General features: G+C 49.4%; 1 protein-coding gene across 3 annotated transcripts; it reads right to left on the reverse strand.

Moving 5' to 3' along the window:
* Positions 1-232: 232 nt before the first annotated feature.
* Positions 233-12915, reverse strand: KLHL35 (kelch like family member 35). Of its 3 annotated transcripts, none has more exons than XR_012635645.1 (8): positions 12791-12915; positions 9489-10379; positions 7466-7650; positions 6779-6897; positions 5593-5781; positions 4754-4942; positions 3513-3904; positions 233-2284 (listed from the first exon to the last, which is right to left on the reverse strand). XR_012635645.1 is itself a non-coding variant. In XM_074933104.1 (7 exons), exons 2-7 carry the CDS (start codon positions 10376-10378, stop codon positions 3716-3718), a joined length of 1761 nt encoding a protein of 586 aa, XP_074789205.1. In that variant the 5' UTR covers position 10379; positions 12791-12915; the 3' UTR covers positions 233-3715. The 3 variants fall into 3 exon arrangements, 1 of the variants encoding a protein (XP_074789205.1); XR_012635646.1 differs by having other exon boundaries at positions 233-506; positions 1103-3904; XM_074933104.1 differs by having other exon boundaries at positions 233-3904.
* Positions 12916-14446: the final 1531 nt, after the last annotated feature.

Genomic DNA, 14446 nt, shown 5'->3' on the forward strand with positions numbered 1-14446 from the left:
CAGTCTGCGTGTCATGGATAAATGTTATCAGTCCCTGAAGAACTTGCTGTCTACACCATCCATGTGATTTGTTCACAAAAAAGCTTTTTCTTCCCTCTGGCTCCCATCCAAAGTACAAACATACCCAAAATAACACAAGTAGTGAGACAGGCAGCAGGAAAACCAAAAGGACGGGGGGAGGAAGGGGATGGTTTAAGTGCCACTTAGAAGTGATTGACAATCGCTGTTTTGGAGTGAAAAAAAAAACCAACTTATTTATTTTGTTCTGAAAAGCTTAAATACATAAAACTGAAACTACTGCACATGCTTTGCAGATGATCACTACTTTCTTTCTACATCTTTTGCTATACAGAGCGCCCACAGCAAGTCTGTGCATTACTGTCAACACAGCAGGGAGGTGCTTTACGTGTGGTCTGAAAAGAGTCTTCTCAGAAAACGAAGCGCGTTGTAGGGGCAGACAGTTTCACGCTTTGTGTTCTTCTGGCACACCAAGGAAGAGCAAGAATCTGCCAAGACAAATAATTTTTCATTTTCTCCGGAAATACTCTTTCCGTCACGCCAAAAGTTTCCCCATCCTTGAGTTTGAATGATCCAAGAACCTTCTCTACACCGACTTGGCCATGATGCCATATAATAGTTGAAGGTACCATTCCCTGCAGACAAAAAGCAATACCTTAAACTTCCTACTTGCTTAGACTGAGAATTCAGGTACCTCAGACAAAGGCTGGGACAACTCAAAGATGGGTTTCCAAAGCTCCTCTGATGCTCCATCAACAATATACTTTTGGAATGCCGTGAAGCAATATGCACAAACAAAATTCCAGCAGCAAAAGCACTCAGGACTCAAGGTGAATATTTATAAATGAAACCAAGGTAAGTTCCTTCCCTAACCCTCCCCTGCACGCCCATAGCTCACAGCCCTTACAAAATGCAAACACATTTCAGTGGTACAACGAATATCAGGACCAAGAAGGAGGCAAACATTTTAGCATCTATGCCACAACTTCCACCACCGTGTTACACCTAGAGCAACACACCACACACGTCAAAAGCACATGAGAAAGCTGATGAGAGTATCCGCTACCCTTTTGAGCATGCTTACTTCTACAGGAATAAGGTGTGAAGTACAGCAAGAGACTCCCAGGAGGCATTAGGAAAATCAGGAAAGATTGTGGAAAGAGAAGTTGTAAGTGCAACTGGGAAACTCTTCCTTTTTCCTCTCAAGGCTCTTGCTACACCCAAATATATTACGACGCTCTTTTTCAAGGACAAGAGCACAAAGATCTGTCAGCAGCCAAGTGAGATACGTCTGTGTTCACAGCCCTATTCCAGATACCTTAGACAAGGCAGAAATTTGGCACGAGGACAATCCCTTTGATAAGGCCTGACTCCTCACAGTGCCCACCATCCTCTGCTGGGCAGATGCTCAGCGCGTGCCTCTGCAACCTCTGGGTGCACTCACTCTCGAGACACCAGCAGAGTTTTCCAAAGTACAGACCAAGAGGACGGACATGCTAATGGGACAGTCTGCGGACAATTAAAAACCTCCTTGGCCATACGAATCATGGGTTGAAGTGGAGATACACACTTTGAAGGGGCGCCCGTACCGAAGCGGTGAATTGCTTAAGGCACAGGGGAACTGTAAGAGATGGACTGTGACTTGTGGTCCTCGGGAAATCAGGCTGTAGGAAGATAAAGGTCTTTCTGGCCCTGGGTTGATGTGCTTCTACTTTCTTTTGTGCCAATTTAACTGAGGGAAAGGTGCCACTTTCTCCTGAAATCACCATTAAATGACCCAAGAGAGGATGCAATTTGATTGCAAATAAAATTGCCTTTTACCAGCATAAATTTCTTTTTCTCTCCTCACGGGAATAACCGATACGAGCATGGAATCTCCTTTACATTGCTTAAAGGACACATTGTGCTGCTCATGATCTGATAAAAGGGTAACCCCCACCCCCTTGCACAGGCCTCAAAAGAGAAATTGGGGCTGAAAACGTCCAAATAGTGCCCTTTGATGAACGAAACAGCCATGATAGCCCTGAGACTTTACAGACGTGACTGTGAGGACCGTAAGGTACGTTACATGAAGTGAAACATCTTGCTTGTCACTTGGCCAATGGAAGAACACACATTCCCTAAAGAGAAGAGGAGATCGGAGCGCCGTGGCTGCAGCCGGTTTTGGTTCTTCAGCAGGGACTTCTTTTTGCCATGTTTTACAGGCAAGCCTGATATCATCACGAAGAAGAGCTGACCTTCTCAGAGTTGACAGAAAACAGAAGTACTAGAGGACGACATAAAAAACAAGTATATGGGAGAAACAGGCAAAACCAGGAGGTTTAAGACAATTAAAAGGCCCTGAAAAGGGAAGTATCTGGGCCAGTGGACATTGTAGTTTCCTCTACTTCAGGAAGAAGTCATCACTGGGGAGAGGAATAAAGGTGCAGAGGAAACAGCAGCCAGCCAGCAGCCTGCTGTAGAGAGGTGCACCCTGCAATGTACAAATAATGGGAGTTTTTAAGAGACTCCACTCTACGTTTGGCAGCAACTAAGTCCCTAATTGAACAACATGAACATCTACATGGAGCCATCAGAAATTTTCAGTTCCAGTCATGGTCTAAAGACACTGACACCAAAAGCTATGGCTATTCTATCAAATCAAATGGACTCAGGATCATTTCTGGACCGGAGACCACGGGCTTGGAGCAACGCAGTCTGTGTAATTAAACACTTGCCCTCCAAATGAGCTGCACATTCAGGCTCCCAGGGACTCTGTATCAAATCTGTTAAATATCGTTTATTTTAATACGTGATAGCATACTCCAGAGTCACACTGAGCCAGCTGTGACGCTGTGGCTACCATGCTTCAGGTCTTCATGCTTAATTCCCACACATTAATCTTCCCCCTACCTCTGCTCTCAGAAGGAGGAACTCTCGGCTACATGGTTCACCTGTCCTCTCGATGACAAAGAGGCAGTGTGACAGCAGTCCAACCACAAAACATGTCTGAAAAGAGACAGCACTCTGTGCTTTGGGGGAACAGACCCTCATACAGCATGTGCAGAATGGAGAGCTTGGACTATTTATCCAGGTTTTGGGGAATTCAGTGGAGAATTTTGCTTGGGATGTCAGCTTTGAACTCTCAGTCTCAGATCTCATTTGTAACGGGATTGTTTGTGGATGTTAATGACCGTTTAGGTCACCACCGTGGCTTGACACAGGGTTCTACAGAGCTAAATGAACAAATAGTTGATAGCTTTAGCTAAAGATTTGGATCCTGTAACTGTAATTGTTACTGCAACAGCCTTGGGTGTCAGAAAGCAGCAAATACATGTCCTTGCAGGACAGTGAGCCTCTGTCAACAGCATAACAGAAAACTGTAATCTACAGCCAGGAAAACCTAAGTAAAGGTCAAATTCAGTAGTTCCAGGGGCTGCAAGGGCACTTGAATCCTACTGCGGCAAGGTCTGCGATGCAGCTTCGCACAACCCAGCACCCTTCCCTCCTCTCACCTAGACCAGCATCAAAGCCATTGGCTTCACCAGGCCAGGAAAAAGAAAACAGAGGTTGCTCGGGGGCTGGCTGGAGCACTTCATCTTCAGTGGCTTGTATTGTCCTTCCCCTCACAAAGGTGTGATGTCTGTTCGCGTGCTGCGTGGCCACTGTCTCAAGGGGAGGCTCTGGGTGGGAGGTGGCTGCAGGTGGAGCCCCGTGGTCATCTGTTCATGCGCTGCAGGATGGTCACGCAGCCGTGATAACTGGTGCAGCGCTGCAGCGGCGGCTGCTGCTCCACCTTCCCCGTTACCGGGTCGAAAGTGAACGCTTTGTCCGTGCCTTCCCCGTTCTCGTCTCGGCCACCCAGGATGTAAATCTTCCCTCCACACACCGTCAGGCCACAGCTCTCCTGGAAAGCAGAAGGAAAGCGCAAGAGCTGAGGAGCAAGCCTCCAGCTTTAGGCAACGGGGCTGAGTGGGGAGTGGGGCTTTGCAACAGGCTCAACCCTCACCCGCCCAGCAGAAGGGAGCAGAAGTAGGGAAGTGACGGCTGGCTCTTGGGGTGGTGCAGTCTTACTGTTTCAGTGAGAATTTAGGCACTTTAAATGCCTCAAGCCATTGATGGGACTGTTGCTGTTTCTGGCAGTTCCCCCAGACTAACAAGCCCACCAAGAGACGAGAGACAGCACCTCCCTGTGAAAGCCACTTATGTGGGTCCACTGACAGGGACATTTTAATTCAGATCAGTTTGAGACGTGTCCCATCGTTCCTCTTCAGCTGTGCCACAGCTCACGTTGCCACATCAGCGTGTGCCACAGCTCACGTTGCAGCATGGCTTTGGAGTGCAAAACCGTGAGGACAGTAAACTAAGATACACAAGACCACCACCAGTCCTTGTTCAGTCCAAAGACCAGACCAGACCCAGCATAACCCTCACCCCAAAACACGTGGTGTGAAGAACGAGTCCTTAACACCAAAGGTTTCACGCCACAGATTCTCTCCTCTGGCACTAATATCTAGTGTAGACCCAGCCTCAGCAAGAAAACTTGGGTTTGATGCGGTAGAGACATCCTCCAAAGAGTATGGACACTGACAGTGAGTACATATATGTTTAAGTTGCTCTACAGAGGTCACATTCACATACTAAGAGCCAAACAGATAATGTATTTTCCTTGCCTTCAATCTCAGCAAAGCACAGATGGCTGCTCTTCTAGAGAGAGGGCCAAGGCTGAGAGTTCTTTTCTAAAATTCTTCCTTACCAGAGGCCCAGGGAGGGTGGCCACTTCTCGCCAGCTGTCTTTCCTCGGATCATAGCTGAAGATTTTACTGAGAAGTCCACCTACAACATAAATAATGTTGTCCAAGCAGACAGCACTGATGCACCTCTGGTAAAAAGGGGTGGGAGACAAGAGCGTCCACTTGTTGTCCTCTGGATCGTAACACTGGACCTGGGAGGAGAAACGCAGCTATGGGAACATGAATCTACCACATCTCCCTGCTCAGATGAAGCTGCTATTCATTAGAAATAAAAACGAAACATGGATGGGAGCTTCAACACCCAGAGATCAGTGCAGTGAGCAAAGGGATGAGGGGCTCTAGCATTCCCTCTTGCATTCAAGTCTGCCAGACAAACTACAAGCCCACACAGTGACCCAGACAGTGCACGGTTAAGTGTTCAGAGGTGGACTGAAGAAACACTGATGGCTCTTCCTGAAGCTCAGGAGACCAGAAGCACCATGTCTGGCTTGCAGACATCTCTTCCATACAGTTACTACTGTTGCTAATTATTTGAAGTGAATGGCCACAGTGTTGGAAGTTTGCTCCTGTGGTGTCTCAGGGCTCACCAGGCTTCAGAGCAGAACAGGCTCTACTGAAACGGTGCCTCACATACTGTCAAACCCTGACAGCTCCCCACTTTGGCCCCTAAGCTTCATTGGCCATTTAACTGTATGACTTATCTTATTATAAGACACCCTTCATTAGTCTTCAAAAAAAAAAAAGGCACCCTTGTAGCTTAAGGACAACCCCATTTCCCTCCACGTCCCCTGGCAAACCTTCTTTTTTAGGCCTTTGGCCATTGTTGATGCCCCAGCGGTACCTTGTCGGTGTTAGCGGTGTCATCCACAGCACCACCCAGCACGTAGAGCTTGTTCAGGCAGGAGACCACAGCCGCCGAGCTCACAGCTTGTGGCAGCGGGGCCAAGGTTGACCAGCTGTTGGAGAAGGTGTCATAGCACTCCACACTGGAGAGACGGTAAAAACCATCAAAGCCTCCCACAGCATAGATCTGCCACAAAAGGAGTAAACAAGGCGATTAGAAACTCCTGGACTCACCTAACGGGCTACGCTGTCACGGCGTGCGAGAGGAGGCTGGGACTTGGCCAGAAGGACAGACACCAAGCCGTGATAAAAACTTGAGGTTGGACTAGATGATCTTTAAAAGTCCCTTCCAACCCAAACCATTCTACGAAACATCCTCCACTGTGTAGCTTTCACCCAAAGACTTAACACAGCTATTTCAGAAGTCTTTCGCCATCCCACGTGTCATTGTTTAACCCAGCAGGCACCTAAAAGCCACAGCCGGTTGCTCACTCCAACCCGCAATAGGGTGGGGGGGATAATAGGGGAAAAAAAAATAAAATTTGTGGATTGAGATAAAGACAGTTTAATAGGACTGAGAAGGAAGTAGGGGGGAAAAATTGAATTAGAATATACAAAACAAGCGATGCACAGTGCAATTGCTCACCACCTGCCAACTGATGCCCAGCCAGTTTCCGAGCAGCAGCCACCAGCCAGCTTTCCCCCTGGTTTATATACTGAATACGATGTCATATGGTATGGAATATCCCCTTGGCCCGTTTGGGTCAGCTCTCCTCGCTGTGTCCCTTCCCAACTTCTGGCGCCCCTCAGCCTCCTCGCTGGCAGGGCAGCACGAGAAACTGGAGAGTCCTTGACCACTGCTTAGCAACAACTGAAACAGCAGTGTGTTATCAACGTTATTCTCATCCTAAATCCCAAACACAGCACTCTACCGGCTACTGGGGAGAAAATTTAACTCTCTCCCAGCCAAAACCAGGACAACATGGTAGATCTTATTGCTACAACTTCATTTTTGACTACTTCAGATGGCAGAAACCAATGACATCTTGGCTATGTCCTAGTTGCTCTCCCATCAAAACCATCTCCGAATGACCCAAAAGACAAACACACACTGAGAGTTTCTCATTGTACCGGGGAAAAGTGCTCCACGTTTGGTTTCTCCCAAAATTCAGGCCACTGCCTACCTTGCCCTGAAGCGTTGCCATTTTGTGCCTCCATCGGCCCTTCTGCAGACAAGCAACCTTGATCCAGACGTTCAGCTGGGAGCTCAGCACCCAAACATCGTTGCTGCTGATGTGTCCTCCTGAGAAACAGAGGGATGGAGGTCTGGTGCAATCCCAAGGACAGCACCACCGCCTCATTACACCACAATATTGCACAATTCCTCCATGCAATGGAACGGTTTAGGCCAGAATATGGTAACTGGGTTATGGCCACGTAAACCAAGTTTCCTAAGGGAGATATCATCTGGACTTCAAGGCACTTATTACACTGCCTTATCCCTTATATAGAACTCATATGATAGGCATTATATTTTAAGTGAGGGACAGGCAGGAGACTGTTTTAGGAAACCCTGTCTGAGAGCATACACCAAAACCAGCTCATTCCACAGCTGAACACTTTTGACAGATACCCAACAAACAAGAGGGAAAGGCTTTTTTATTCCTACAATCCTCCCTCTCAAAAGGTTAAATTGTTCCTTGGGGACAGCAAAATCCAAACCACCTAAGGATAAACTTCACCAAGAAGTGACTTTGGACCCAAGCTGGGACGCATGAAACCTGGTGATAGACCTAAGGAGTGGCTGTCCAAGCAGAGGTTGTGCTGTTCTTTGCAACCAGGAAGGGACCATCTGGTCCAGGGTATCTCACCTGATATGTACACATCGTTCTTCAGTGTGCAGGCAGCAAACTCTGACTTGGTATAGCCAGGCACGCTGGAGAGGGCTGTCCACTGCCTGCTTTTTGGGTGGTAGAGGTCTGTGAAGGGCAGCTTCAGAAGGCCTTTCTTATCACAGCCCCCAATGACGATGATGACTTCTGCCAGCTCCATGAACCTAGACCGTGAAGGGCACGAGTAAGTCCCCGGGCCAGGCTGCTCCTTTCCATCACCCCTCCCATCCTATCCAGGACATCGGCAGCATAGCCCCATGCACAGGGCAAAGTCCTCTCCTGCGTCACCTACTGATGTTCAGGGCAAGACATTTCACCCCTGCACCTTCTCTTTTGTCTGCACCATCAATTCAAAGGCACCTCCCAGCTTGGGTGGGAAGAGGTCCAGACTGCGTAGGGAAAGAAAATGGGAATGACTTTTAGAAGTCCCTCGTGAGATTGCCTCCTGCCGCTCACCCTCCCCCTTCCAGCACAATCAAACCTCATAATCTTCAAGGCACAGCCACGAGTGTGGAAAGCTGTTCCTGGCAGCCTGCCTGCAGCAAGCTCTCTGCCTGGAGAGACAAGTGTTTCCAGGAAATATCTTTCTCTCCAGCCCTAATAGCAGCAAGCAGACGAGACAGACAGCAGGGGAAGGAAAATCCTGCCAACTAGTAGGTGGCAAGAGAGGAATGGCTCTGCAGGAGGGGAGAGAAAGGAGGAGGGTGAAAGAGGATTTGAAAGACTTGGTCCAATCCCCAGCTCTGCCACAGTTTGTGCAGGCTGAAACAATTCAAGACCAAAGCTGTAAAAGGAGGGAGGTAAAATGTGGATGCTGGGGAGGGTGGGGTGGGGTGTGGTGTTTATCCCCAGTGAATTTTAGCTGTTTGCACCCTTGAGGAGGTCACCACAGACCCTGTCGTTGAGCAGTTCTGTATATAACAGCCTGTTGTGATATTCAGCAGAGAGAAGACGTGTCAAACCTGACAGAATCATGCCCTAAATGCCAGGCTGGGACTTCTGAGATGCACTGGGGCAACCTCCCTCCTGCCCAGGATGCTCCACTCCTTGGGCTGAAGAGCAGGAGACCATAAGAACCTGGCCATGAAGCCCCACGGTCACGGGCGTGCCCTGGAAAAGGATGGGCACCCTTGCAAACCGACTCGGTTTGATGTAGCAACCCACCCCAGGGCAGCGTTCTCCATCTGTGCTCTGACCAAGCACACCCTAAGGGACCTCTGGCACCAAGAAGAAACAGCAGAGACTTAAAACGTGGCTGGTCAAATCCAATCTTCACAGTCATAAAAAGGTACAGATTTCTACACACATCCAACCCTAGAAATCACTTATTTCCGCCTTCACTTTACACTGCCAGGTGCCTGTGTCAGCATCTCTTTTTCTTCTTGCTGTTATCAATAGATCAATGGAAAGAAAAAAAAGAATGCAAAACCAATTTGGAGATGCCTAGGCAGCCATCTGGACAGTAACTGCTTTTTTTTTTTTTTTTCCTGGACATTAATTCTTGACGCTGCAGCACCATGCTGATGGCCAGGAGGACTGCAACTGGCCCAAGCCTTCCAGCTAACAGACAGCCTGAAGAAGGTGGAGGAGAGACTAAAAGAGGTGAAATGAGAGCAGACCAGTGGCAGAGCTGGGAATGGAAAACAGGTCTCAACCCAGCGCTCTACCCACTGGTGAAAGTGGATGGAAATAAAGAGCTACAAACACTCTTTCCTACCCATAGCCTGGACATAGATCTGGATAGCATCATTGCACACCCAGAGCAGTGTGACTAGAGCCCTGATGGCCAACAACAACAAAGTGTCACATGCAGTACTACAAATTTCACAGGAATCCTTTAAGCCAGGCAAACCTCCTCAGTGCCTTCATTTTGGAAACAGGGAGGCCAGAAGAGAAGCAATCGGAGGGGAAAAAGAAAACAACCAACCAACCAACCAACCCAAGACTTTAAGATCCATCATCTTAGACCATCTGGTCTAGGGAAGAAGATGATGTGTTTTACCTCCTGGGCCTTGATCGCAAAGAGCTGACCTCGTTCCCGAGGATGTAGTACTTGCGGGCCTCGTGCAGTAGAGGAATGCACTCCTTTGAGTCCTGGATGAGTCCATCCATTTCCACCTTCTCCAGGAAGTAGGTGGGGTCAAGCAGGGGCAGACGCACATGCTCGAGGAGATCTTTCAAGGCTCCCTTCCTGGCAGGTACGTCATGCCGTACCCAGCGCATGACTGCTTCAAAGACCACTTCCTCCTTGGGGACCACCAGCTGCTCATCAGACAGATATTCAACCAGCTCCTTCACACCCATCTCCAGAAACTCTTCATGACACGACACCTCCACAAAACACTCCAGCATGAACCTCTTGCTCTTTTCTGTCAGAGACGCAATGGAAAATGAATCGGCAAACTTCATGATGCCCAAACAATTGCATGGGTGAAGCTGACCTTCGAGGAAGGTGACACAAGCATCCCTGAGCTTGGAGATCTGCAGCAAGTCAGACAGTTCCAAGATGCCTTCAACGTTGTCCTCCTGAATGATGATGTTCCCCCCATACATATAATCAAGAAGGAGAGACATAGTGGAAGCAGATATCTTCTGGATATTAATGATATCTTGGTGGCCTTCCTTGAGGTCGCCACCAAACATGGCTCGGAAATACGTGCTGTTGGCTGACAAAGTGGCACGGTGACAGGGAAATTCTTGTCCATCAATTAATAACACCACATCTGTGAAGATGCCGCTCTGGCGGTAGGAGTTCAGCGTCTGGAGGATTTGCTCAGCGTGGCAGGACCCACTGCAGAGCTTCATGTGCAGCTTTTCTTTGCTTGGGTCCCGCGTCACATTTTCCAGGCTGCTTGTCCTGAAACTTGATTCTTCTTTCATCATTCGATGCATCCTGATTGGGAGGCAGTGAAGGAGACAAGAGAACAGGACGCTATTAAAATATCTGACTGCAAGGTCCAACACCATCATGGTGTCTGCATCTTCCTCGGTGCCACGAGGAAGTACAGATTCTAGCCAAAAAATAATCACGTTCTACCCCTTCACCTGCACACATGGCTCCTCTTCAGTGACCAATATTTCTCCAAACCACAGCACAGTGACAGGTATTAGGATATTTCCAATCAAACCCCATCTCAGTACACCAACTTTTGCTTTTAAGTGATTTTTCTTCTAAGGTCTTGCCCAACCTATGCTCTGCTACCACTTCAACGCCCTTTCCTTTCCATCTCATAGCTCTTACTAACTGGTTTCCCCCATCCTCTCAAATGCAAGCACTCCACAGTACAGCTCAGCTGTGCCAGGAACAATGCAGTATTTTGATTTTTTTTCTCTCCACCACATCTCCCCAGATTTCGTGTTCCAGGCATATCCCAAAGTAAGGATGTGAAACTGAGATTTGCTAAAGGTAGCTATGATGTGACGGGTCCAAAAGCAGAAGGGGATGTCTACATCTGACATACCTTTCCTGCTAGATTTGTTCTCCAGAGGATTTTAAATCTTTCCTAAAGGATTTCATGAAGTGATTGCAATGAAGCACAGCAAGACTTCTCTCATTCAAGCTCTAACGGATCACGCTGACAGTGTGAGCAGCAGGACCCATCCCTATAGGACAGGGCAAGTCCTGTGCTCAGCCTGGAGGCTGCAAATAGCTGCACATCCAAAAGGGGTGATCCCTGCTCAGGTCAGGGGGAGGCAGCCAGATCACCTGTAAGGAGTAACCCACCCCCGGGGAGAAGGGTCTCTGCCTGCAGAGGAAGGTCTGAAAAGTGGAGGCTCATCGTGGTATTGAAATAGCGACAAGAATTGACAATTTCTGACAACACTAAGTGAATCAAGGACCCCAAACTCTCAACTCCTGCCTCGATCATCCTAGACCCACTAACAGCTTGGTGCTGCTACACTCCGCTTCTCCCTAAGAGCCTGCCCTGCCCCATCACTGCTGCACAAACCCAGACACTGAGGGGGGAAAACAGCGAGGAGGGGATTGAACCTGGATCTCCCTGTGCTTTCACCAGCTGGATATTAAATAAAGGGGCACAGCAATGCCACCACGTGTGTTGTATCAGCATGGCAGAGGGTCAGCACCGCTCCTTGAGGGAGGCGGTGTGGGGTGTGTGCCAGTAAGTGCCATCAGCAGAGCACTCCTGATCACAGCTTCAAGACATGCAGGCTTTAGATTGCTTTTCTGAGGCTCTGTAACAAAGAGACAGTTTGTGGGGGGCGTGCAGACTCTGCTCTTAAGGGCCCCCCAAGTCAGGCTCTGGAACATCACCCACAAGCCTCTGGCAGGAGCACAGGTTCCCCCTGGGGTGACAAGTTGCCAGACACCAGTGGCTTTGTGGTGTCCACACACTCCCCTGCAGTAAGGCAAGTAGCACATCCCTCGAGGAGGGTTACCTTGAATTTCTCACAAGTCAAAAATCCCTGCCGTTGTCTACTCCTTCATCACTTCTCCTACACCTGTATCTCCCGGAGAGCCATCGTGTCTGACCACAGACCCCAAAGGAGACCCCATACTCCAGAGGACACCGCCTGGCTGCACCTGCACCAGGGGAGCTGTGTGTAGGACAACCAAACCTAGTCCTGAGGTCCTTCACCCCACCACCCCAAGAAAGCATCACCATATCCTTTGTGCCTCCAGAACCCCCCAGCAATGGGGAAAACACCTCTGCCCGTGCCACGGGGGAGATAGACACCTAAAGAGCAGTGAAGCAGCACGACCAGCCCTAACTAAATAGCTAAAAAATCCTGTGGGAAGAGGCAAGGGCGCTAAACACCCCGAACGGCACTGACAGGTGCACAGGGCTCTGTGTACAGAAGGGAACCGCTGTTGGTTCAGTGATTTAGAGAAGTTACAACAAAGGCAGCTCTCTAGAGACACCTTTGCAAAGGGCACGGCGGACTCCACGTTTCGCCAGCACACGCGGCTCCAGCCAAGAAAAACACATCTATATCCCCACTTCTCTCCCATTGCCAAGCCACCAGAGTCATGCACAGCTCCGTGCTGGGAAGAAACAGCTCGGGCTGACCTCCTTACAAAGAGAAACCCCCCCCCCCCCGCTCCCCAATTAATCCCAATATCCTTCCCCAGTTCACATCCCTCCTGTCTACCCATAAGACACATGATGCCAACACCAAAGAAACAGTGGGTTTGCCCCATTACCCTCACTCATGCACACTCCTCTCTGGGGGGGGTCACACTCTCCACCCAAGTACCATACAGCAGCAAATGCTGCATTTCTAATTTTTTTTTTTTTTTTTAACAAGCCTCCCCAGCTGCTAGTGCAAGAAGTCCAATGTTACCTGGCCTACAGGTTGTGTTCTCCAGGTGGGACCTAGCGAAGACTCAGCTTCCCTCTCGTAGAGCTCCCATCCACGGAGACAGGTCCCTTCACCAAAGCACGCTCAGCCCTTCTGCGACAACGCTTGGGGAAGCACAAAAGCATCCCCTTTATCCTTACTGCTGGAGAGGTGGGGGAGAAATCCGCTTTTGTTTCTGCTGAATGACATGCCAGAGAGCTACAGGGCATTAGCCATGCAGCTGTCAATAACAGCCAGCCAGGGAGGAGCCAGGACCTAGGGAAAACCCATCGCAGCTCAGAGAAAATATATCACACCAGGGCAGCTTAAGAGGGCTGAGCCATCTGGAGAGCAAATTGAGGTCCAGGTGGAACGATTCATTTGATAGAGACTAGAAACCACACTAAAGCTGATAAATAAAATACGGCTCTGTGAGCAAAAGGATGCCTGGAGCAGGAAAGGACTGGGTCAGGGAGGAGCTGCAGTCCCCCTCATTAACATGTGATAATTAGGTAATTAGGTCCTTGAGGATGAAGAGGACAGAAGGGGAGGTTTGCCCCGTGTGGCTTTCTGCACCCTCCCCTCTAACTTGATCCCAGTTGTTAGCTGGATTTTTAAATGCTCATAGCAGGGATCAAAGCAGCCCTGGGGAAGCTCCACGAAGTAACCCTTGTGCTGAAGATCATCGAACCCCTAATGGGATGCAGCCAGCCTTCCCTCTCTCGCCCAGCATCACTTTGAACAACCTGTGTTATGTCACGCTAGACACAAGAGAAATATTAATAATAACCCGCCCTTGCACGCTGTCATCCCAGTGAAATCATCTTTTTGCTGGGCACCACCACTGCGTTTGCTGGCTGGCTCCTTTCTGCTCCTCTCCCATCGCTGGGATGCAGGGCACAAGCTGGCATCCCGCTTGCTCCCAACATTTGCATATGAATCACTGGCAACCTGGAAGGGACTGTGGTTTCCCAGCCTGCGCAGTGGGCTGGGGGATTTGCTTTTAGGACCTTTTACCCTGATAGAGTCGGCACTGCCAGGCTGCACCGACCAGGGGGTGCAACCACGTCTGCACAAGGATGGAGCTAGAGATGGTGGGGAGTGGGTCATCAGGACAAATGGCAGCACAGCACCGATCCGACCCTGTGGGGCACAGCAAAAAGGTCTTCAGAGCGCTGGAAGCTCTTCAGCAAGGTTGCAAAGCTGTCAGCTCCTGAGAGCTGTAAAACATGGGGCTACCAATCTCTTCAAAACCAAACCCCAGCTTCAAGAAGGATGTGGAGCCCCAAGGGTGGAGGGAAGCAGCTACTAAGAGTTGTAAACACAACGAGAAGGCTTTGCAGGGTGCAGCTGTCCCCAGGCCCAAGCCACATAACGGATTTCTACCTCCAGACTGCACTGCACTTGGCCCTGGGTCTCCCCATGTGATGCCACTGTGCCCCAAAGTGGTGTCCCCGTGCAAAGTCTGTGCTACAACCCACACTTGTGGCCTTTTTGTGTGAAACAGAGGGTATTGAATACCCCATAGAGCTGCAGGACTTGGGGGGTGTTTGAAAGGGGCTCTGCTAGACACCCCCAGAAGGATGCCTTACGCAGGGGCAGGAGTTCAAGCTGTCCTTTGCTCCCGGGTCTTCTCTCAGGGTAGATATAGACACCAGA

The sequence above is a fragment of the Athene noctua genome, chromosome 1, assembly GCF_965140245.1.
Source record: "Athene noctua chromosome 1, bAthNoc1.hap1.1, whole genome shotgun sequence".
NCBI classification, from domain to species: domain Eukaryota; kingdom Metazoa; phylum Chordata; class Aves; order Strigiformes; family Strigidae; genus Athene; species Athene noctua.